At 47.6% G+C, this 26,281-nt stretch overlaps 1 protein-coding gene across 1 annotated transcript in view; it reads left to right on the plus strand.

The window, feature by feature from the left end:
* The first annotated feature begins 304 nt into the window (after positions 1–304).
* The window catches only part of klf12b (Kruppel-like factor 12b), a 48,175-nt gene continuing 22,198 nt past the window's right edge, over positions 305–26,281 (plus strand). Inside the window, exons 1-2 of the mRNA XM_018745016.2 lie at positions 305–405; positions 24,141–24,223. Of these exons, the coding sequence (XP_018600532.1) occupies positions 24,158–24,223 (66 nt within the window). The 5' untranslated portion in view covers positions 305–405; positions 24,141–24,157. The remainder of the gene's footprint in view (positions 406–24,140; positions 24,224–26,281) is intronic.

The following is a 26,281-nucleotide window of genomic DNA, read 5'->3' on the forward strand; positions in this document are numbered from 1 at the left end:
CCCGGGGTAATTCAATGCATGCTGTTATAGCTTAGAGTATATTGTCTGGCCTCCGCTCGAGTAGCCTCCACCCACCGGCCCTCCCTACATTTAGCGGATCATGTGACCGCGGTAAGTCATTTGCAAGTACAACAGTTCTCTGTGAGCCCCCATTCATTTCCTGAGAACGGCACGGAGCAGCTGAGAGGCTGAAAGGGAGGGAGTCAGAGAGAGAGAGAGAGAGAGAGAGAGAGAGAGAGAGAAAGAGAGAGAGGGAGAGGGAGGGAGAGAGAGAGAGGGAGGGAGAGTGAGAGAGGGAGGGAGAGAGAGAGGGAGGGAGAGCAAGCGAGAGAGCAAGTCTGAGAGCGAGGGGGAGAGGAGGACTGTAAGGAAAGCCGCTTTCTCCGTTCTGCAGCTCCTGACAAGGTCTGTGCAGTTTTTTTTTTTTTTTTTTTACTCCTTGTTTCCTGTCTCCTGTCTGTCTTCTCCTCACCTGTGTGTGTGGCAGCGGCTCGGCGCGGAGTCCCCACCGGCTGTCATCGCCGTGTCTCACCGGGGGGGACGTGTCCCCTCTGCCGACGACACACTGCTGTCCATTCATTGTGTAGCAGGGAGGACACATCGCACCAGCAGCGACGGGGCGCCCCGTGTGTTTGCACGAGTGTGTGCGCGCGCGCGTCTGTGAGCGTGCGCGAGCGCACGGAACAGCGTGTCACCTGAGCTGTCACCTCCGAGTTGTTGCGCGCCGCTGCTCGCTGCGGGCATCCTGACACTTCCACTTCTGCTGCTGCTTCTCCTCTTTAGTCGCCGAGTTGTGTTGAAATGTGCAGCTCTGCTCTCGTCCACTTCCAAGTAAAAGGAAGAGTAGCACTTTGTGTGTGTGCGTGTGTGTGTGTGTGTGTGTGTCTCCACTGCTCGTGCGTACATGATCACTCCTGCTGGCCATGCCAGCGCTGGACGTTTGGTCTTGCGAAAGGCTGGATCATGAAGAGTGTGCAAATGGAGGGGGTTTCAACGTGAGACCACTCTCTCCTCCTTAAACTTTGATTGTTGTCATCCCGGGCGGGGGGCGTTAGGTGTGAAAACACAGCAACTGACAACGGGGGGCTGGTGGGGAGGTCCGGTGCCAGCAATGGGTTAAATATTTAGAGGCTTGGGAAGCGGTGGAAGGACACCGGGGGTGGGGGTGGAGTTTTGCAAGTGTGCGTATGTGGTGTGTGAGTTGGGGGGGCTGGTTGTAGGGGTGGTGCCTTGGATGTCAGCTCCCACAGCCAGCGTAACGCCCTTTGGTGCCATCGGTACTGATGGGCTGCTGTCGCCGCGGCGACGTCGCGCTTGGGAAGCACAGGCTCTCGCTCACCGCCAATCTGGTCCAGCTGACAGCGGGGACATTTATACGTGGGAAGCTGGGGTCGGGGAGGTGGGGTTGGTTTAGAGTTCGGGAGCGAGCGAGACAACCCCCCATCCACCCTGCTCCCCCCTTGAGCTGTGGACTCCTGACCCCTGTGACCTCAGCGCTGCACTAAAGCAGGAACTCGTTTAACTCTCCCACAGCCAGAGGTTTGTCCACTTCCTCAAAAGTCCCGCTAGCAGACAGGGGCTCGTCTGTTATAACTTCAGAACTTTTATTCCAAGAGCAGTAAGAACTGACTGTCGAGTCCATTCATTTCTGTGACACTTTTCTCCAAAGTGACTTACAGTGATTTACCCACTTGTACCACTGGGCTTTTTTTTAGGGTCAGGACCTCGATCAAAGGTACAACAGCAGGAACGGGGATCCGAACCTCAGCTGTTTAAGTGGAAAGAAGCAGCTCTAACAACTAAACCACCTGCTGCCCTTCTTAAGGAAATAAAAACACTTTTTAAGTGTTATTTCTACCCAGATTTATGCAGTTTTGCACTGGGGACCATGGGACCCTGTCCAGTGCAGGTCTTTATGATACAGCATTAATAAAGTCATATCAGAGCAGTCCATTAAATAAGGAGCCAGCTGCACTAACCAGAGGAAGTTGTTTTCGAGCGGTTACTTTCGGGGCTTTTTTTTGTTTCTGTTTGTGTGTTTTCGTCTCGATGCTGGTTAGCGATGTCGCCCCCTCGCCGCTGACAGTTATTAATTGAGAGGTGCGGCTCACTGCTCCCCAGACGCCAATCGGCACGTCGCCTCTGATTTGAGCTCCGGATGGAGCGCGGTGACATGGGCTGGAGGCGTGCGGCTTGAAGGGACGAGCGGTCGGCTGCCTCCGCGGGGTGTGATTAAGGATGCCATCGCGTGGGGGGGTGGTGTGCAGGCTAATGGCTGCTCCCTGCAACAAAAGACCAAATGCTGTTCAGTCAGGAGCACCGAATACGGCGGAGAGGGAAACAGAACAAACTAAGAGGATGCGATCGAAGCTCCACGAGGAGCACACCTGGCGGTTACGGTCCTCCCTTCCAAAGCATTTCAAATATCATGCGCTCAGGTTTAATCGTGTCACATGGCCCATTACATGGTGTTTGGTCAGGTGACTCAGCTCCCGCTGTGATTTATGGGGACCTGGACAGTGTTTCTCTAGTGTTTCCCAGAATCCAACAGTAATCCTTTAGGCATCGGTGTGCTACCTGTGCTTCTACAGCGGGGATCTGTCTAACGCAAGGGTTCTCAACCCGAGGTCCATGTTCTCCTTGGGGGTCCATGGATAGACTTTGGGGGTTTCTGCTTTGGAAATAACCGCCTAACTAAATAAAAATTAAGAATTAAGTGAAGATATTGCTGTTATATTACTATATATGCCATTATTCTATGTAAAAGCAATCAGTGCTCCATGCAATAAATTGCAGGCAATATTTTCTTTGAATTTATTTATGGACATTTTTCTCGGAAGAGGTCCTTAGCTTTCATCAGAGATTTAAAGAGGTCTGTGTCCTAGAAGAGGTTAAGAACCTCTGGGCTGAAGTTGGCCCCCACCACGCATCCATTTAGGGTTATTTTCAGCTGATGAATCCCTTTCAGGTGCGGGATACGCTGATATATGTTTCCCGGAGACAGGGACAGTCCTCGTCCTTCTGTACTGCCCTCATCTGTGGATTTCCTCAGAATGGCAATCTCCGAGCACCTCCCCCCCTCCAGGTTCACCCTCCCCTGGGGGTACCGCTGCGGGGGCAGAGCCGGAGAAGGGCTGTGGGAGAGTTGTGGACCGTGCCCATCTGTGCTCCACCGAGAGGGTCGGGGTCATTCCGGATGAAGGAATGGACACACGAGGCCTCGAACCCCCCTTCGGCACCCCGGAAATATGGCACGAGGAGTGGAAATGTCAGCATCTCCATGCGTCCGGCGGCCTCCTTTATCTGAACGACCCTCCACCTCCGTTTCGTGCATCCTCCGCATTGCTGCCGTCGAGGAGTAAAGCTCAGCGGAACAATATATGCAATTCAAAATTCTCACTGAATATATTGATTGACCTTGGACTGGTCCCCAGGTATACAGGGAAATTTTTTTTGTTCTTTGTCCTCTGGAATGCAAAGTGGTCTTTTCAATGAACATCCCGAAATTTATATTCATGTTATACAAGAAATTCATAAACATCGTGTAACACCGGTCGCAGAAGTGTATAAATCATTTTTTTCCCACGTCTAGAGAGGAAAACCACGGAGATAAGATCTAAACGTCTGACACGTCTTACAGCTGAGAAAGGCCGTGCGTCTTGGGTACACACTTACTGTACAGCCTTATGTTTCTACGTTATATAACTGAAGATTATCGCTGATCAGTTCATTAGCAGATACAAATTATGTTATGAACTGATTGTTTTTTAAGTCAAGCGGCTCAGGTTGAGAATCTCGCCCCAGGTACAACGGCACAGCCTCTCCAGGTACTCGTGTAAGACGGCATCGTTGGTCGCTAAGCAACACGCTGCTCCAGGATGCGGACAGAGAAGAGGGTTATGGCAGGCAGGAAAAGTTGAGTGCGTTCGTTTCGTTTGCGGCGTTTCCCTCTGGAATGTTGCATCACCCTCCCACCCGCACCGCTGCTGGATTGTCGACCCCTGACCCGCAAGATCACGAGCGACTTGTTTACGATGGCCGCGTTTCGTACAAAGTGTTCGCGCGGCGAGGGGGACGCGTGGACGTGCCGGTGTCACAAAAACAACAGGTTGGGCTGAAACCAGAGCCTCCGGGCCGATGACCCTTTGGCATCTGCAACCGATCCAAAGAAAACCAGAAAAAAGTTCCTTATATTGCTGGCTATTTCACGAGAAAACAGAAGCAGCGCATTGATGCTTGCTGCCGTGAACAGTAGCTCCCGTCGACAGGAATAGCTGCCGCCGCTTTCTGAGAGACGTGGCAGAAGACGTGCTTCACGGAGCGGAATATTCCAAGAAATATTAGTATTGTATCATTATCTTGAAAAAAAATAAACAGAAACCATAACAATGAATCGGCGCCAAATGGTTTTCACCGCTGGTTCCGTCTTTGGTCATGAAAACCATATGGCTTCGCTGTGCTGGTGACCTGGGTGGCTAAGGGTTCGAGGCCCAGCGGGGACTTGGATGAGGAGCGCTTTTTCTCCAAAGCGCCGGACGTGTCCTGCCGTTTGGGTCCGGCGCGCAGGACAGCAGCGGTGGACTTCCTGGGCCGCAGCGCCGCCCCGGTTGCCGCGTCCGCCGTCGCAGGTCAGCGCCTGGGAGGGCAGCGGCCGTGCGGAATCGATCGGAGGCCGGCAGAGTGCCGCGGGTCCACCGCGTTTAAATAGCTCGTGGCTTTTTTTCCCTCGATTATCAGCCGCAGCAGCAGCTCTCCCCGGCACGGGTGAGAACGAGTCTATGTGTCGCCGTATCTCGACTGGCTGTGGACCATTAAACCCGCTTGACCCGTAGAGAAGGCGCGCATGCCTGTAATGGCTAAACGTACAACAAACAGCTACGAATGCGGCGCGTTAATTGCCTGCGTGTTGCCCCGACGTCCGTGTTTGTTGGAGGGTTTAGCTTCGGTCGAGATGACAGTAGTTGCGCCAACCCTAACCCTTGATATGGCTTTGCCAAGCAAACAGTGTGTTAGTGCTCCTCACACATACGTGTGTGTGTGTGTGTGCGTGGGTACAAGTTCAGCACACACTGTGGGAACATGTGGTGAGGAAATTAAGCTCGCAGAAACAGATGTTGTGGGGACGTCCGCACGGAGTAAAACGTTGTGTTTTATCTGCGTTTTTTCGTGAAGATACAAGGGCGAAAACCTTTTGCTTCTTATTGATGTTTTAGTTATTTTCTAATTGTCTTGCAGTTCAGAGGGGGGGATCATTCATCTCAGGAAAGGGAGAGTCAGTGCAAAGTGCCCAAAGTGACATGTAAACGAGTGTGTGTGTGTGTGTGTGTGTGCGTGTGTGTGTGCGGATGAATCGGACACGTCCCGCCCCCTGTCTGTTCTGCTTCTTTCATGCGAGGCACTAGGAGAAACCTGGAGGAGGCGAACTGACAGGCTGCCGTACGAGTCGGCCCATTAGTGCGGGATGAGCCAGCTGGTCCTCGGTTCAAGGAGTAGTTAAAGCCCTGAAGAAGACAACCCCCCGTAGGACACGTCCTCCAGCCTCGACCCAAAGCCCTCGACCCAGGGGACCAGAACGTCGCGTCGGACCCCTGTAATTTTCCGATACCTCGCAAGTTCTCAATTATATTTATATTTTGCAACTTTTTATCAGCAGCTCAATTTGCATAAATATTTAGCACACGCTGACAAAGTTACCTTAACTGCAAATGATCTATCTGCGATTTTTTTATAACATTTATTTATTTGAAATATCATTTAGTACGGTTAGATTCGATATCACCTTCGTCTTATAAATACAGGGAAATCGAGGGCACCGGACACTTGATGAGGGTGTCACCAGTGATCCCCGGGACCCCGGCCCGCAGCTCTTAGGGTGTAGCGTCCCAGCGACTGCGGTATCGAGACCCGTGTTTTCACACCTTCTCCTCCGTGGGTTCCTCGCACATTCGGTAATGTTGCTTCACGTTGTGTTCGCTTCCCATTTGCCGCACCGTGTTTTTGCTTAACGCAGCGGCGGTCTTGTATGGGAGAGGAAATCATCTGTGACGCTGTCTTGGCGTGCACCAGCTTCTCTCCTGTGACAAAATCCACATCACAATGTATGTGTTTAATTAGACCCATATTCACTATATGATCCTTTCTAAAACAAAAAAAAAAAATCAGAAATTCATGCAGAGATGTTACCCTTAACAACCTTGTTCACTATTCTGTCAGTCTAGCGAGAAGAGTGCTCTGTAAAAATCAATTATTAGAAATTAATAATTTATTCAATTAATTATTAATAAATTATTACTACAACACTTAAGTGGGGGTGCGGTGGTGCAGCAGGTTTGCCCGGGTCCTCCTCTCCGGTGGGTCTGGGGTTCGAGTCCCGCTTGAGGTGCCTTGCGATGGACTGGCGTCCCATCCTGGGTGTGTCCCCTCCTCCTTCGGCCTTACGCCCTGAGTTGATGGGTTAGGCTCCGGTTTGCAGCCACCCCACTCGGGACAAGTGATTTCAGACAGTGTGTGTGTGTGTGTGTATAGCGCTATAATAATTATAAATAATTTATTATTACTATAACACTATAGCATTTTAATACAGCATAATCATATCATAGTATATTACTACGACTGTTAATACTATAGCATATAGCATATATCATAGTAATATGTGTACACGTATATTATTGTGTCTTAGGCATATCGAATATGAATCGATATGGCTTATGAAGAAATCTAAATATAGTGCTCCTACTATCTGATCCAAGAGAGCAACACCTTTCCAAAAAGATGCTTGCGTAATTTGCTGGATTTTTATGCTGTTTGCCGTCGCTCTGGTTAGCGTGGATGGGATGGTTACTGGCGTGCGCCCACCCTCTCTCCAGACACGTTTGGGCTCCCTGCAAACCCAAAGACAGCTGGGAAAATAAGAGAAAGCGTACAGGCTGCATGTCAGAGGGATCTCGCCGCTTGAAGGCAGATTTCCCTCACGTTGTGAGTCACAGCTGTTGGGACGTGTGCCAAATTATTCTACATACATCACTTTCTGCATCACGGAACATGCGGCCTATAAATATAACGACCAAATCCTGCAAGGTGTGTGTCAAAAAGAAGGACGTGTGTTTTGCAAAGCGGACGCTCACGAGTGCAAAAAAAATCAAAATTACAGGTCAAAAGCACCTTTTCCAAGATTTTAAATGATCGCTTCTGGTGCATAGGGCTGGTGCCTCGCAGCTTCCTGGCTGTGGGTTCAAGTCCAGCTCAGTTTGTGTGGAGTTTGCAATGTGCTCTCTGTGTCTGTGTGGGTTTCCTCCAGGTGCTCTGGTTTCCTCCCACAGTTTAAAGAGGCGTTTCAGGTGGACTGGTGACTCTTAATTGTGTGTGTGTGTGTGTGTGTGTGTGTGTGTGTGTGAGATTGCCCTGTGATGGACTGGCATCCCATCCAGGGTGTACCCTGCCTTACACACATGTTTCTGGGATAGGCTCCAGACCTCTGCAACCCTGAATGGATGGATGGATGGATAGATGGATGGATGACAATTATCACTGCCAGTATGATACCCCTGTCATTTTAATTTTCCCAACTTATTCCAGCGATTTGGAGAAGATTGTAGAGCATCATGCTTGGGACCTTGTTGGGCTCCACTCTTCATATCTGAAATTCCGTAACGTTCAACCATGAGCGCTCTTAGCCTGCATGACTCACCAGGAAACACAGGTCAGCCTGCTAGAGATTCACCTTTGGGGACAAGCCACACGCAGAATGTCTCACAGTCCAAAAAAAAAAAAAAAAAACATAAAAAGACAAATGTGGTTAGAGGGAAAGTTCCGCTTTTTTTCTGCACGGCTCAGCCAGCTGAAAAAAACATGTAAAACGTGCTGTAACATGTGCGCGGTTCCGAAACCTTAATCAGAAGAACACAGTTAGCATAATTAAAATGAGTACGGGCACGTGGACTATATTCATTTGCAAAAGATTGTTGAAAATTAAAAAACACGTCCTTTGAATGCACTAATTGCTCTTTCTTTCACGAGCTTGAGATCCGAATTGACGTCCTTGCGCTTCTTTAATAAGGAGAGGAGTTTTCCCGCTGAAAGCGGTAAACCATTGAAAGAGCGGCGAGAGCTTTGTCTTATCGACTCCTTCGTCGGACGCCGAGTCATAACTGTCACTAATGGTAAGACGTTCTGTCACTGTATCATTACCTCTGGTCCGCTGATAAAGTACGTCGTTGACTTTGTGATGCTGACGTTTTCTGCTGCGTTCGGCTTTGCGTCCACATCCAACAGGTGCTATTTTGGCAGGAAGGGGCGAACGCGTTTCTCATGCTTGTTCAGATTTATGAAATTAGATTATGTGTTTCATACCTGGTAATAAATCAGTCGATATGATTTGGGCGGCAGGTGATGTAGAAACTGGGGATGTTGCCTTATAACCTGAAGGTCATGGGTTTGAGTCTTACTCCTCCTCTAGTACCCTTGATTAAGATACTTATTCCTTAATCGGTGGAGTAAAAACGACTCTGCTGTATAAATGAATAAATCACTGTAAAGATGTTCATCTAAGTCCGAACAAAGCGGTCGGACTGAAAAAAGGCCCCGGCTCAGCGCGTCCATCAACTTGTTCCCCTCAGACTCCGTCCAGAGTTTCTGGAGCAATTTTAGGAGCGGCAGAAGGATTTAAATAATATTTCGCAATGCTTTCACATTGTGCAACTCATGTGGGCCTCGAGACTGGACTGTGATTTATAAACAAAAACAATCTTGGAAAGTAAACCATTTGCATTGTTTTCTTCAGGTCATTGTTACATTGTGATTCACCGACTGTTTTAATTGGCTTTTTGTAATGACGCAAGCATCTGCATCCAGCTCTGCAAATAATAATAATAATAATAATAATAATAATAATAATAATAATAAATGGCTCTGCTGCAGTTCAGCTGAGAGAGATAATTACGGTGTATGAAAATGAAATAATAGGACCAGTGCAAATCATTCTCATGAACATGTTGACATGAATGACTTATCGATCGCCGTGTGCTCCCTCACGCCCAGCGTGTTGGTGCGGCTGTGCGTCTCGATGAGCGTTCGGAGCAGCACAGCTCTGCTTTTACCGCACTGTGACCGGGGTTGTTGTGTCAGGGCTATTTTAAAGCATGGCTAATACAGCTGCAGAGGGGTTACCGGGAGAGTGTGTGTGTGTGTGTGTGTGTGTGTGTTGGGGGGGGAGGGGGGTATTTGGTGGGATATGTACAAAGGTAGACAATTTTAGACCACTGGTCAATCAAACCGCTCATGTGAATAAAGAGGAGAATTCAGTGGCTGTTCTCTCTCTCTGTGTGTGTGTGTGTGTGTGTGTGAGAGCGAGAGAGAGATTTATAGGCCTTTGTCTAATACCACCAGAGCGAATGCCAGAGGTGAGGCCTAGATGAGAGATGTGATCCCATGATGGTTTATTTGCGGTCCCGGGTTCGAGGGAGACTGTGCATTTGTGCGTGCGAAGGGAGAAATTTAGCATGGGGGGGGCGGGGGGGCTTCTGCGGACACGCGCGAGTGCACCCGGGGGTCACTCTGTCGTAACGCAGACACATTTAGCAATGTGACCGAGACCCAGGAAGCGGGACGCGTTTATGAGAAGCGGCTTCTCTGCAGACGCACGCACACCGCGCACACACACGCACGCACGCACGCACACCGCACACACACACACGCCAGGAACATTCCACTGCCACTTTCGTTCTGAATGCGGCCAGTTTCTGATGAGAGGTGTCGGGTGTGGGCTGACGGAGACGCGCCGCTCCGCCGCCTGGACGCTCGCTCTTTTCTCCGACTTGCGTTTCCTGAGAGCCCTTTAGGGAAGGCCTCGGAGCCGACGTGCAGCTGGCACGGCGTTCGAAGGGCGACTTTACTCCGAATCTCATTTCAGATGCTCAGCTGCACGGTCAGAATTTTCGTGATAATTGCAGAGCTGGTAGGAATATTAATAAAGAAATGAACATTTGTTGATTAATGATTTTATGGATTATTAATATTATTCAATTCATTATTGAATTATTAACCAAGTTGTTTCAGCTATTTTTTTTTTTTTAAAGTGAGGACCAATATTTATTTTAATGGTTCTTACTGAGTATTATTTCAAATTTATTTAATTTTTGAATTTAATTTAATTTCTCAGGTATTATTTATGATAAAGAGGCACGGATTGGTGAACGAAGATTCTAAACGCCACCAGTTTTTTAGCCTTCAAGCAGACTTGCTTCAGGGATTTTCTGGTTCTGGGTGGGTCCATCGCTCACCTTCACCGGCTTCAGCTGCAGCGCTTCTTGTTTTTCACGCAGTTTGGGGATTTTGGCTGAAAATGGGAAGTAGACGTCTTGCGCAGAACCGGACTCCGCCTCCGGGATACTCTGAGCTGGGGTGTGAACGCAACGCAGTGGACCCCCGTGGCTCCGGAGGCTTCCCCCGCCCCGACCACGCTGACACAGTATCCCCAAGAACAGAAATAGCCCGAGCTCAAGGGCGTTCCATGGGAACGGACCAACCTGAGCCATCGGGGCGCTTTTTCTGGGAGCTCCGGCTCCCTGTTTACCTGGGTGTCCTCGCTCTCGGTTCCTCTTTCTGTGCCTGTTGTGTCCCTGTGTAACCGTTTTAAGGCCAAAGGAGTCACGGCTCTTAACGTCTCCACGAAACTGAGATTTTCAGAATGCGCTGGTACCCGGCAGGTAGCCTCTGTAATGATCCATACCTTGATTTAAAAGAGAGAACTGTGCCGTATTCTCAGGCCTCCAATGTAAAAATTATGAGTGATTGAACCACAAAATCTTGTTCATGGTGAAGAATGTACACATACTGTATATTTTGTATAGGTATACATAAATTTTCATATGTATAAAGATATATGTGTTAAAAATGTAAACATATTTATATATACACATTTACTGCATATGCATATATATTTTTAACATATATACATTTGTATGTATGTCACTTCATAAATTCATATCTAAAACTATATAAATATATATCACACACACTGTCTGAGACTGCTTGTCCCAAGCAGGGTCGCGGTGAACCGGAGCCTAACCCGGCAAGACGCAAGGTTGGAGGGGGAGGGGACACACCCAGGACTGGATGCCAGTCCATCACAAGGCACCCCAAGCGGGACTCAAACCCCAGAAAGAAGGATCCAGCCAAACCGACAGCACCACCGTGCCCCCCTATATACAAACACACACATTATGTGAAATCCTTTGTCTCAGCAAACCAGAGCCTAACCTGGCAACACAGGGCGCAAGGCTGGAGGGGGAGGGGATACACCCTGGACAGGACACCAGTCTGTCACAAGGTACCTCAAGCAGGACTTGAACCCCAGACCTACCGAAGAGCAGGCACAGGGCAAACCTACTGTGCACCCCCTCCATATGTAGATATATATAAAGAAATGCAGACTAGATTTCAAGTGTAATATTTCACCTTACTCATGGATGTACCCCATGTACATTCGTAACTCGAAAATGTGCTACTGTATGTTTGGCAGAAACCGCTCCGGAGACCGACACTGTGATGTAACAGGATATCACGGCTCATGACCAGTGAATTATTTAAGCTCTGAGCATCAAATTAAAATGGAACAGAATCTCCCAATGAGCGCAATCCCTTCTGGGATGAATAATGCGGAGGGTAACTGGGACGATCCCTGCGAAAACAGACAATTGCATCATCTTGTCAAGACACATTTTGTTGCGCTTGTGGCAAAGTTCACAAACTGCTGAACGGCAGTTGTATTTTACTACTTGATGCAGTTTAGTACACAAGCACCATCGGTCTTAAACCACTATGGACCTGATGATTTACAGGTATTTATTTAGCAGACACTTTTCACCAAAGTAACTTCCAATGAACTCTATGTGGTGTTATCTGCCTACACACCTCATTCACCATGGTGACTTACACTGCTAGATACACTACTTACACTGGGTCACTCATCCATACATCAGTGGTACACACTCTCTCTATCACTCACATACTATTGGTGAACCTGAACAGCATCTTTTTGGAGTGTGGGAGGAAACCAGAGCACCCAAAGACTTACACTGCTAGATACACTACTTACACTGGGTCACTCATCCATACATCAGTGGTACACACTCTCTCTATCACTCACATACTATGGGTGAACCTGAACAGCATGTCTTTGGAGCGTGGGAGGAAACCAGAGCACCCAGAGGAAACCCACACAGACACGGGCAGAACATGCAAAGTCCACACAGACTGAGCAGGGATCAAACCCAAATCCTCTCGCACCGCCCAGACACTGTAAGACAGCAGCGCTACTCACTGTGCCACCGTGCTATTCTTAAGTACACTTAGTTTGTTTCATTCCACCACATGAACCAATGTTCATCACACGAGTAGCTGGATAAAACTTTCTCCAAATATCCACGGAAGATAATTTATAAAGATAATAGCGATGATGATTTTGCAGATGAAAAAAGTAAGGTTTTACAATAGATTGCGCCAAAGGCTGCGTAATTCCGAGGTCGCAGGGCTTTGTGGGGAAATGGGATTTGCATAGTGCGTTTTATTGAGCACTAAATGTTGCTACTAAATGAAGGCGGTTCGCAGAAGCACAGAGCTGTGAGAAGCTCCGACGTAGCTGGGGTCTGATGAAAGGGGATCCGCTCCAGGTTGTTCCCAGCCAGGTCTCCGCTGCCCGAGGGAGTCAAATGGGTCACAGATGTGCGCTTGTGTCTGCGAAGACAGCTCTCGGAAAGTCTGCCCAAATAACAAACAAATGAGAACCGCGTCTTAAAGGATCCCTGGAAATAAACTGGTAAAAGGCACATTTTCAAACAGCACCGCCGATTAAGAACTGGAGTGAGATGCTCTGTATTTACTGGGGGGAAATGACAGCCTGATGAGGTCAAGAATTCACCATTAGGTCAGAAAGTTCAAAAGAGGGTACTAGTGCGATGGTCTTCATGTTATGTAGCCGTTTTGTGATTTAAATAATTAAGTTTTATGGTGTCATACCGGGTCCTGCTCTCCGGTGGGTCTGGGGTTCGAGTCCCGCTTGGGGTGCCTTGTGACGGACTGGTGTCCCCTCCCCCTCTAGCCTTACGCCCTGTGTTGCCGGGTTAGGCTCCGGCTCCCTGCGACCCCGTATGGTACAAGCGGTTCAGATGATGTGCGTGTGTGTGTGCGTGTGTGTGTGTGTGTGTGTGTGTGTGTGTGTGTGTGTGTGTGTGTGGGTGTCATAGTTAGGGAGGTGTGGTGTTGCAGCAGGTTTGACTGCTGCCCACTCTGCTGCAGGTCTGGGGTTTGAGCCCTGCTTGGAGTGCCTTGTGATGGAGTGGTGTCACATCCTGGGTGTGTCCCCTCCCCCTTCAGCATTGCGTCCTTTGTTGCCGGGTGGGCTCCGGGTTGTCAGGATCACCGGTTGGTGCGAATGGGTGGTAGTAGTTTCCAAAATTTAGGACAGAATCTGCTCTTTCAGGTGTGATATTAGATTTACCGTAATAAATGGCTGTGATTGGTTAAGACTCTCAATGTGATAAGAAGTTGGAAGTACAGTACATATATGAGCTGGCTTTCTTTTGAAAGTAGTGTGAGCGTGTCAGTAAACTCCTTGAAGTGATACCTGTCTCCATCCAGTGCCTGTATTTAAAAAGAAGAGTTCAACTACCACCATTCGAACCCTGCTTGCGCACTAGCAACAGGACTAATTAATGGACATTCCTTTACTCCAATACATTTACAGTACAAATATATCCAATGGGGAATGACCTCTTGATTGACCCAGGTTCAAATTTTTGCTCTTACTGTAATACCGCTGAACAAGGAACTAACATTTACATGCATTTATATTACATTTATTCGTTTAGCACATGCTTTTCTAATGAACACTGTGTAGTGTTATCAGCCCACACCCAAGATGACTTACACTGCTAGATACACTACTTATGCTGATTCACTCATCAATGTACTAGTGAAACACACTTTCTCTCTGTCACTCACACACTGTGGATGATTTTAGAGTCACCAGTTCACCTGAACAGCATGTCTTTGGACTATGAGTGGAAACCAGAGCACCCGGAGGAAACCCACAACACAGACTGAGTTGGGACTGAACCCACGTCCTCTCGCGACACCCAGGCGCTGCGAGACAGCCCTTACCCTGAAGTGATGCAGTAGAAATGCCCCAGCTGTATAAATGAGTAAATCATTGCAAGTCGCTTTAGTGAAAAGTGTCAGCAAAGCGGAAGAAATGTAATCTGGTTATAAAGTTACTGACAAGCAGTGTTTCAGAGTTGATGTTTTCATACATTTCCAGCAATGTATAATAAGGCAGGTGACCAGAGGCATCTTCTGTGTATGTTTTTGAGTTTACCCCACCGGCACCATGAAACACATCCGGTGCGCCGTGTCGCCCTGTGTGCTTTTGCTCATCCGTTCCCGTCGCTCTATTGGGAATCGCAAACTGTTTGTCCTTTTTTTTGACAGTGTCCTCATGACACCGACGAGTCGCTTTGCTCCTGGCTTTGCTGGGGATGATGACTGAGGGATAGTCATTCGGGGGGCGGCGGCAGCCTGTACTGGTATGAAAACGCCTTCACATCCCCCAGCTCTCCTCCCCAAAAGGTCCAGCTCAGAAATATCTAGTAACATCCAAAGATTTCATCTGCCCGGCCTGCCAAGGAAAATGTGCTCCATGAAACGGAAAGTCTGAAGTCATTCACCGTGAGCCAAAAAGGATTTTTCATTAAAAGACACCGACCAAAGTGTGTCCAGGTCCGGAGAAGAACAGCACGTGGTGTTGGTATGGGGTTCCTGCACCGTGCTGTGGCAGTGCCTGTGGACGAGACCCTGCCCCTCACTGGGAAACAGAACCACGGTATTACTCAGACTGTGACAGCCTGCACTCTTGTGCTTGTCACTGTCCAGAGAGAAGTCTGCAGTAGACTAAGCTTCACATGGTTTTATCTCACACACACACACACACACACACACACACTGGCTGAAACTGTTCGTCCCAAGCGGGGTCACGGCGAACCAGAGCCTACCCCGGCAATACAGGGCATAAGACCGGAAGGGGGAGGGGACACACCCAGGACGGGATGCCAGTCCGTTGCAGGGCACTCCAAGCGGGACTCAAACCCCAGACCCATCAGAGAGCGAGACCCAACCAAACCTGCTGCTCTACTTCATCCCTCTTATGGTTTAATTATTTATCTATTTATTCTTTTATCATATGCACTTTTCTCCACAAGGACTTACAGTGTTATGCCACTTCTAATTATTTAACCATTTATAAAGCTGAGTAATTTTTACTATATCAGGTGAGGGTAAGTAATTAAGGGCACTATTGCAAGAGGTGGGATTTGAACCCAGATCTTTAAAATACAAAGTAACACCATTAAGCATTGTGCCACCTGCTGATCCCGGTTTGTCTTCTTTGTTATTGTTTGTTTACGTGTAGAAAATGTTAACAGAAAGTGTATTCTGCAGGAATGCAAAGTCACTTGAGAGTAAACGTGTGGTGTGAGCGCTGCGCTCTGTCCTTTGTGGCCATGAGGAGCGAGAGAGCGCCGTGCGCCTTGTCGGATGTGCGATAACTGCGCAGGGGTTCCTTTCGGGCTGACTTGACATTTTCGAGTGTCCAGGGGCACAGGAAAAGGGGAAGTGAGAGACGACACCGAGCTCAGAGACGAACCGCAGGGGGCGGAGGGTGGAGGGTGTTGGTAAGGGGAGGGGAAGGGAGGGGAGGGGAGGGGAGGGGACATGGTGGCTCAGCAGGGTCACAGGAAGCTTGCAAGAATTGCCTCTCAGTCCTCTTTCCAAAGGAGGGTTTTTTTTTTCTGCAAGGTTATTTTGAAATCACGACACGTCGTGTTTTTCAAAGCTTTTACTAAGAATTAATATTTAAAATACTTTCGTCTCTTTATCTGTGAGGACAGACCTTGCAAAAGAGGTCAAAGTTGTTGTTACAATAACAATAACAACACCATTACAACTGTCACAACTCCTACTTGTACTCCCTTTTATTATTATTATTATTATTAGTAGTAGTAGTAGTAGTAGTAGTAACTGGCGTGCAGTGCGAGGTGTAACTTACCTCACATCACATGCTTCCAGATAAGTTCTTGGCCAACCCAACCCTGCGCTGGAAAAGCGGTTAATGATAACGGATGGACAGACGGATGGAAGGAATGTTATTTCTTATGAAAACATTAATAACGGCAATGTCTGTACGGTGGGGTCGCTCCCACTCCAGCTTGTGCACCAAATGGACTCTGTCCTACTCCATTTTCCCTCCAGAACGTAGCAGCAGGGCCATCCTGAGTGCCCCACGCTGTGAGCATCACCGCTCCACGGGTTGCTCTGTGAAGTTGCTCATCTCAAGGCCTCAAAATTAAATCACACGTCGCTTGCTGCTCTGAAAAGCCGTGTGATTGTTTTAATTAAACGCAAGTCTCCAGTTCAAAGGACTGCGGCTTCTTTTCTGCTGTTGATGCTGGCAGCCAGGCATTCCTCAAATGAAACACAGACCACAATTTTACTTTTTTCTGTAATAATAACAGGCATTTTAACAGGGAAAAAATATTGCCACATTACAGTAAAGGCTAAATCATTTTAAGAAACTGAAGGTCAGTGACGGAACAAGTTTTAAAGATGCATCTGTATAATACAATGTAGTCTTAGAGGAATGCAAAAGGTTCGAAAATAAGGTTAAACATACTGAGTGGGTGTGCTTACTGAGGGTCCTCTCAGTTTTCTTTAAATGAGCGCGTGCAGGGTTGCCATGGGTCATGACAAGTCAGGGTCTACCTCTGAAAGCCGTCGCATCATATTGACCCGCCGGCTGTCTGTCAGACATGACCCGACAACATCCCGCCGTCACTCCGATGGCCTCCACCCGTGCTAGTAGTCTTTAAGGATCTCCCAGCTGCAGCTATCTCCTCAGCTGGAATTCAATGCTGGATCGGCTACACCTCCACCACCTAAACGTCCAGCATCTGTACACATGCATACCCCATCTCTCATCGCGACCCTGTATCTCCCTCCCTAGCTGGACTGACCTCATTCCCCTCTGGGGCCATATTGGGAGGTTCAGTTGTAGCTGGATGTCTGATCACTCACCAGGGACCACCCATTGCCCATTCTTTCCCACCTTGGCAGATGAAAAAGTGGTCCTAATCTCCACTGAGACTGATGGACACCAGCTGAGGGCCAGATCTGATACAGCCTCGCATGGTAGATGCATTTTCCTCCACCGGTTTGTAGTGCAGCTTGTGGTTGGACCTTGAGCACTGTGCCCCTGGTGAGAGTGGAGAAGCTGTCAGCCCTTGCTACGGACCTTGACACGCTGTTCTCTCCTTTGTGCTAGTTACCTGAATAAGGTACATTATTACCTGTATCTGTATGGCCATTACTAATATTACAAATGTTTATCTTTTTTTTTAAACTTTCATATATCTAGGGTGGTACTGTTCCATAGCTGATAGTCATAGTGCCTTACAGCCCCTGAGCTTTGGGTTTGGATTTAGGCTTGAATCCACCTCAGTCTATGTGGTGTTCATATGTTCTCTTGGTTCATGGGGGCTTTTTCCTGGTGCTCCTCCTCCCACAGTCCAAAGACAAGCGTTTCAGGTGAACTGGTGACTCTAAATAACCATTAATGTGTGTGTGTGTGATTGGGGGGTGCAGTGGTGCAGTGGGTTGGACCACGGTCCTGCTCTCCGGTGGGTCTGGGGTTTGAGTCCTGCTTGGGGTGCCCTGCGACGGACTGGCGTCCCGTCCTGGGTGTGTCCCCTCCCCCTCCGGCCTTATGCCCTGTGTTGCTGGGTAGGCTCCAGTTCCCCGCAACCCCGTATGGGACAAGCGGTTCAGAAAGTGTGTGTGTGTGTGTGTGTGTGTGTGTGTGTGTGTGTGTGTGTGTAAGTGCAACCTTGCCCTGTTGTGTGAATTGGTGAACCATTGTTGGCAGTGTAGTATAGCGTAGTGGAGTGTAGTATGTATTTAGCATTGCTATACACTTCGAACAAAGTTGTCAGTTGAGTACTGTGCTGTGGGGGGTGTAGTGGTCAGAGCTGCTTCCTTTCACACCTTGAGGTATTGGGTTTGAATCCCAGCCCCTGCTGTAGTATTCTAAATAAAGGTACTTACCCTAAATTGCTCCACTAAGAGTTACCATTTGTATCAACATCATGGTAAACAACTTAACACAGTAAGTTACTTGGAGAAAAGTGCTGACTATAATGTAAACTGCAGTTGAAGAAAAGAGTCTGATAAATGAAAGAATAAAGGTACACCCCACAGCTAACATGGTGCATTACTATAGAGTCCACAGTAACACCCATGTGCTAGCAGGGATTCCTGTTTTCTTTGTGCACATTGTTCCTATTGTTCTCACATTCATTAGTTCACATGTTGGTGCTGCTCTGCATTGCGATGACTAACTCTAGAATGTATAAACCACATTAAGACCTAACACATAAGGATGTTCAAGTGACCTCTTTTGTGCAATAGTTGGTTTCACAGCATTTCTGTTTTTCAAAGCCATTTGAAGCGGCTCTACTAGACAAAAAGTCTTTAGCTCCTGTGCAGCATCTCTCATTTTGTCAACACAAGCGGCCGAGGTTCTCTGTCTTGGGTGTGTGCCCCACTGTGCTCTCCTATGGCTGCAGGTGAGTGTGGACATTGAGAAAGAATCGCATTTCTCTGTTTCCCACACAATCCTGGGCTGGTTTGAAGCGGCAGTCTCTGTTGCCATGGTTACGCAGTCTTGGTCAACAAAGTCGAGGGAGAAATGATCACTGGTCATCACTGAATGATCACCAGCACAGTTACTCACAGATGGAGGCAGTCCCTTGGATGCTTCATTTTCTCTTCCGTTTTCCCTTTTTTCCAGCTGCTGCATGGTGTCAACTTAAAATATTCATTTTAGCAATGTATAATTTATTTCTAATAAAAATTAGACCTTTGACTGGGAAAAAAATGTTGCATGCCATGCTCAGATTCGATTAGTTTATATCGTTTGAATTAATGCAAGAGAAAAAAGAAAAAAAATCCCAGTACACATATATTTGCATATAGCCGATGTGTGTATACAGTGTGTGTTGAATTCAGGAAGAGTTCCAGTAAATCCTTTGTTGTTAAATAAGTACACATGGTCATAGTCTAGATTTTGAACAGCCCCTCTTTCAGTTGCAATTATGACTGCTCCATAAAGGGAAATGACAGCTTTCATTTTTAGCCAGTTAACAGCTCCCTGGACCTTTACCATTTAACCCTTATTGCCATGTTAGCAGTGCTGTGGCTTTTGGTAGAACAGTGTCAATAACCAGCATATTATTTTGTATTTGTTGTAGCTTATGGATTGGGATCCTATCCAAGGTGTTCCCTACCTCACACCCTATGTTTCTGGGATAGGCTCTGGAACTCCATGAACCTTGCACTACACAAATGGTTATTGATCAATGACATGTAGAGGTCTGCATGGTCCATTTCTACACTTAAACGCCTGGGTCTGTCATCCTTTAGCCAACACCTTTGTTCAAAGCTGCTTGCTGTGTTTGATAATCAGCTTCACATAGCTTCACCTGTTTATACAGCAGGATATTCTCAATCTGCTGATTTTGAGTGTGGGTAGCACAGTGGCTCGGTGTGCAACACTGGTGCCTCACAGCACCTGAATTGTGTGTTTGGATGTGGGTTTGAGTCTGGTTCAGTCTCTGTGCAGTTTGTTTGCTTTACCCATGTTTCTGTAGGTTTCCTCCCACAGTCCAAACACATGTGTTTCAGATGAACTGGGGACAACATGAGGTACTGTGGTTGGAGCTGCTGTCTTTGGATACAGAGGTCCCAGGTTTGAATACCAGCTTCTGCTGTAGTACCCTTGATCAAGGTACTTACCCTAAATTGCTCCAAAAAACTTGACCCAGCTGTATTAATGGGTAAGATATTAAAAGATGCTTTAGAGAAAAGTGTCTGCTAAATGAATACATGGCGAGTTTACTATGGTGTATTTTGTCACCTAGGACAAAGGTTTGAGATAAATCCTTTTTACTAATCTTGCTTTAAAGAAAACTTCTGTTAAATAGATGAATGTAAATGTATGCTGAACGAGGGTGCTACCAGAGCAGTGAGAGTTCAAACCCAGGACCATATTGCAAGGCACAGAACCGCTGCTCCACTGTGTGTGTGAAAGATGCCACAGGAAGGTCTGTTGGTATGAAGCTCTTTGCCAGACACACAGCCTGATGGCTCCACAGTATCCGCCTGCACTTTGTCTGTGTCTGTGAGACCAATGAGAGGGACATGTCCTGCGTTCCATCTGCTCTTCGCCGTTGTGTCCAGCCTCAACAACCTCTGGCATAAAGACAAAGGTGTAGGAAAGGGATCAAAGCCAACCCGCCCCCCCGCCATGGATGACTTTTTCCACAACATACAACCTCTATAATCCCCTGAAACACTTCTTCTTGGAGAACACCACCCATTTACATTTGTCTGAGACTTTTCTCTAAAGCAACTTAAAATATTTACCCATAGTCATAGAGCTGGCTCATTTTTACTGGGGCAATAAGTACCTCACTTAGGAGTACTACAGCCAGAGAGGGACTCAAACCTGCAACCTTTAGGTCCAAAGGCAGCAGAGCTAACCACTATGCTATCAACAAAATTATTACTTTAGAGATATCCCACGAAGACCTCTAGGAGCTCCAACAACTGACCTCCATCGAGAAGTCTCCTGACTGAGTCCTGGTGTCTCCGCCCCTTGAGGAGCTAAATCAACATCTTTCGATGATAGTTACAGGAAAGAAGCAGTCAGTCGACACTGTGAGTGGGAGACTTGGCTTTTGTTCCAAAAAAAAAAAAAAAAACTGTTTAAATGACAAAAGCTGGAAAAAATTTGAATATACTCTTGTGTGGACACCTGCTTCGTACACAGTCTCGCCTCAGGTATTTTGGCGCGCGCGCGAGCCGCGGACCGATGTGTGTCTCTCTGCCGCGCGCTTTTGACGTGCGCGAGGTCCGCGCTCTCCTCAGAACCGTCCGGAAAACCAGAAAGCAGGATTTACGCCACATATCCTGCGCTCGGTGCCAAACTTGAAGTGTAATAAATATGTTTAGAACGTGTTTGACTTGGTCGCATTCCTCCCCGTGCCGATGTCGAAATATGAAGCGCGCGCGCGGGCTTGTTCCAGCGCGTCTCCAGCACTGAGGGACAATGGGCTCCTGCCGGCTGGTCCGCCGCGCTGCGACTTCGCTCAAAACGCACTTTCTCATTCACATTTACATTTATTCATTCAGCGGACGCATTTCGCCAAAGCGACGTACATCACGGAGAAAAAAATTGAGAGCATTACGTGAACAGAAGGAGAGATTCAGATGCAGACGCGTGAAGACAGTCAATTTTGTCGCGTCGCACCATCATGAGGCAGTGATATTACACAAGTACCTGGCTGCATAAAGGTTTACCCATTGTTCAGCAGTTTTGTGTAAAAATTATGACACATAAACATATCATGACGTACTTAAGAAAGCAGGGGAGAAGTCAGTCAAGTCCGAAAGAGGTGAGTTTTGAGACCCTTAAATGTAGAGAGAGCTTCAGCAGTTCTGAGTGAGAGGGGTACGTTGTTCCATCACAATGGATCCAGAACTGAGACCCTCTGTGTTTTTGATTTTGGACCTTTTGTGCTTGGGACAACCAAGCGGGCAGAGGTGGAGGAGCGCAGCAGTCTGGTTCTGGGTGTAGCGAGTGATCGGGTCCTGTAGGTATCGGGGAGCAGATCCGGTGATGGTTTTGTAGGCTATAACCAAGAGCGTTCATTTAAGTGACACTTTTCTGCAAAGACCCTTACAGTTATTTGCGTATTTATGCAGCCAGGTAATTTTACTGGAGCAATTCAGGGTAAGTTCCTTGCTCAAGGGTACTGTAGCGGGAGGTGATAGTTCAACTTGTGTCCTTTGGATCTAAAGGAAACAGCACTAACCCCTCTGCCACCTGCTGACTATACTGCACCTCCTGTTCTTCCAGCTTTCCCCATCAGTGGAGTGAACTAATTCAATGGAGTGATGTAATTTTGATGTATTTTAGCTGAACTTGTTTTACCTTCAAGTAAGACAAAGAAGGGGGGTGCAGTGGGTTCGAGTCCCACTTGGGATGCCTTATGGCAGACTGGTGTCTCCTCCCCTTCCAGCCTTGTGCCCTGTGTTGCCAGGTTAGGCTCCGGCTTGCCGCAACCCCGCTTGCGTCAAATGGCTTCAGACAATGCGTGTGTGTGTGTGTGTGTGTGTGTGTGTGTGTGTGTGTGTGTGTGAGACAAAGAACTGACATAGCTGTTTTGCCTTTTTCTGCAGAAATTTGAGAAAAATTGATAGTTGTGGATGTTCGCTTATTACTCATTATCCATATCCATTATCAATAACTGCTTGTCCAGTGCAGGTTTCTGGTGGTCCAGAGCCTATCATGGAAACTTAAGATGCTAGGCTAGGCAGGGTACACCCTGTACAGGATGCCAGTTCATCACAGTCAAATCACACACACTCATACTCTCTCTCTTTCTCACATACACAGGATGATTCAGAGTCACCAGTTCACCTGAAACACGTGTTTAGACTGTGAGAGGAAACCAGGGCACCTGGAGTAAACACATGAACATAAGGAGAAAATGCAAACTTCACACGGACTGAGCAGTCCAAACCCACATTCGAACCCACAGCCCAGGAGCTTGAGGCATCAGTGCTATCTGCTGTGTGACCACAATTTTGGGCATAATTTTTCTTTCTTTCCTTGTTTGACAAGAGCTACAACTGACCATGTCTTTTCTGCTTCTTTGGAAATATCTACATGTCAATGCTTCTTTCACTGCAGCTTAAATCCTTGCAGTTATCTTATGGCTGAGAGTCTTTTCAAGAGAAAAATAGCGAAATGACAGACAGGCGGCTGAAGGGGTGACTCGGTGTGGAGACTTTTCATCTGCTTCTGATATTTGCCATGCGCCAAGAACTATATTAGTCCATAATCAGATTCTAACAGTTCATTAAATCTATCTGCTGTGAGTGCTCCTTTGTCACGCGGTAAAGGCTCTCTCCCTTCCTCTCTCTCTGTCTCTCTCTCTCTCTCTCGCCCACTCTGGTTCTCCCCCCATTGTCCATGAGCACAGCAGCCTGGGGGACGTTTTCATACAACGGTGCATCTTTGAAAAGAGAGGACTGCTGTGATGCCAGCTTCCTCGCTCCCACATCCTGGAGGGGCTGAGGGTTCACTTGCTGCTGGATGCTGTTGGCTCCACCCTCCAGAACAGAGCAATGGAAATGTGTATATAAAAACCGAATCTTAGGACAGCAATGATGAAGAACGGGCAAAACATACTGTAAATTCCTGCCAATTTTCTCAAAATAGACAAATAGCTGTGTGACCAGTATAGGTGCTTCACTCTGTTCTTTACCCCGTTTCTTCTAAATGCAACGAGAAAGCACTCCACCTGATATGGGAGTGTGTTTTAGTTGTAAATTTAGGACACTCCTCAATCATATTGTCTTCAAAGAAATTAAGCGTTAAACTGCTTATGATTACTCATTTATGCATTGAGGACACTTCTTTATTATTCTCACTGGAGAATTCAGGATAAGAATTTTGCTCAAAGGCTGCCACAGCAGAAGGTGGAATTTGAACCTGGGACTGAGACCAGAGACGGCAGCTTGAACCTTTACACCACCTACAGGGTGTCACATTTTAGCTTCTTATTAAATAGTGAAACGTTCCACATACATTTGTCTCAGGAATATAGTTTTATCATTTATGGAGACATTCGAGCTTGCTTTGTGCACTTTGGGTCAGTCAGATGCTGGCTCTTGAGGTAACCAGGTGCTCTGATTTGGGTGGATAAGGTAGCTTATTTATTTGTTTGTTTGTTTGTTATGGGTGAGGTACTGTAATGGGGTCCTTTTATATGCTGAGAGTTGGGGAAATGGAAACGCATCTTTACACTGAAAGTGACTCTGCTTCTGTTCTTCTGCTCTGAGGGAATGGGTCTAGTCAGGGTAAGGTAAGGTACAGTTGTGGTACCAGGGAGGATTAGCTGTTTTCTCTGCTGGAAGGAGAGTGAGGAGCATCGCGGGGTCCTTCACACCTCTCTCTTGTTCTCTCACAGGCGCCATTAGGAACAGGATGTTAATGCTCGACGGGATGCCTGCTGTCAGAGTCAAAGCAGAGCCCCTGGAGTCGGAACAAGGGGTAAGCAACCCACCGTCGTGTTCCACACCCCCACTTCCACCCAGCTCCCCCTCCCCCGATGTTGCGGGCAAGTGGCCATAATCACTAGCAGGCCGCTGGCGGCGCATACCAGTGGTGACGGAGAACAGAGAGGAGCCGCAGAGAGCCACAGCTGGACCAGGAATGCGAGTGCAGTTGAAAACCCCCCCGCTCCTCCACCACCAACCCACCCGCCGCCCACGCAGCCCCCCACAGGGTCATCTCACAGATACAAACGGGCGGGGTTGCAGGGCCAGCCCCCTCTAACACGCCTCGCACTCACTTCCTGTCTCATGCTCGCTGCACTTCACCTGTGTGTGTGTGTGTGTGTAGGAGGGCCGTGTGGGCATCCACAGTAAAGCAGCTGCCGGGATCACACAACACGCCGCGTACCGTGTGTGTGACAGAGAAAGCACCTACATACTACTTCACAACCACAATGCTAATTTGCTGAAAACTTCGTCTTGATACGTCACATGTAGTGTTTCATAAGCTTGGCTGCGTATCAAGAGTGGTCACATCTCTGTAACTGAGGTGCCAAAGCAGGGAATCAGAGTGTTTTTCCATACTTGTGGAAAAAAAAGATATACTTGTTGTACTTGGTCTTAATGTCATATTTAAACATGTTCAACTCTGACAAGTTTTTTTTTTTGTCCAGCTCTAAACCCAGAGAAAATTAACCAGCTGTAAATTTTGGGCAATTATTAAAATCAAGTGTTAGGCTACCCCAAAGCTGTTACTAGGCAACACAAGCTCTGACACAGCCATAGAATGTAGTGTGTGTGTGCGCGCGCAAGCACATGCTTTTGTCTCTTTTAATCTGTGGTAATGGTGCGTTTATGGTTTGATATGTAGCGGTAATTCAGTTTAGGAGCTGTCTTGTATTTGTATGGTCCTGACCCCGTCGCTTGTCCGTCTGAGGGAATATATGGACTTCATGGTCTTTGTACATCCTTATTGTGATTATGTCTCGGTGGAAAATAGTGGACTTTGCTGGATCTTGATTAGCCTTTTTAACGGCTGGCTGGAGCCTCACTCAGGGACTCGCTCAGAGCTCTTTATCGCTCCTCGTTGAAGTGTTTGCCTCGCAGATGTGGTTTTGTGCAGATGTGCTTTGATATCGCTCTCCTGTGCAAAGCTGCCTCGCACCGACCCATGGGAGCAGGAATTGGGGGCTGCAGGGGCAGATCCCCTGGAGAGGACTTGTTGTTGAACCCTTGAGCTGGGAGTGTGATAGAATGAGCTATTTGGGATGGCAGAAATAATGGAGGCGCGACCATCTGACATGATCTCAACTCTAATGGCTCTCATTAACCCGACGGCGGAGAGCTAATGTTGCTCGGCGGCAGGATGTGTGCAGACGACGCAGGTCTGTGTGAAGTGCCTCTGACTCATTAAAGCACACGCTAACACCCCAGACAGCCTATGGACCCTCGTCCGGATCCCCTGCTGCGGAGCTCTCTGCCCGGAATGCGATCACGTCAGGCACGGTCGGCCTTATCAAACTCTCGGCCGTAGAGCGGCGTACAGAAGGATTCGCTCAAAACAGTCGGGCCCTGTTTACCAGGACAGAAGCAGGAAAGTGAGTGTGAAAGTGAGAGCAGGGGTGGCTGAGGTTTCAGACTTTTTTCCATTTCTCTTGTTATGAGTCTCACGAAACTTCAGCTAGTATGCAAAAGTGACATTTAAGGTCGTTGGTACCACTGGGTACCGCTTACACTTTCATGATCACCCTGCATTTGACAGATTTAAGATGTGGGGATCATGTTCTCAATGTGAGCATCAGAAACTCAGGACCAGAGGGGCCCATGATGCCATGAAGGGGTTAATTTACTACATTCTAGGTACTGATCTGTATATTTTTAGTATAAAGAATATTCTTCATGTTGCCACTGCCCAGCATGAAAGCCAAGAAACATATGAAATCCCAGCCTGTGGGCCTCCCCTGTGCACTCGCGAGCACATCGCTGTGACTGAGTTCTAGTTTTAGCAACACAAAGGGCTTTGAAATAATGGCCCTAAAAGTGTATTACTAGACTT

Source organism: Scleropages formosus, chromosome 12 (genome assembly GCF_900964775.1).
Source record: "Scleropages formosus chromosome 12, fSclFor1.1, whole genome shotgun sequence".
NCBI classification, from domain to species: domain Eukaryota; kingdom Metazoa; phylum Chordata; class Actinopteri; order Osteoglossiformes; family Osteoglossidae; genus Scleropages; species Scleropages formosus.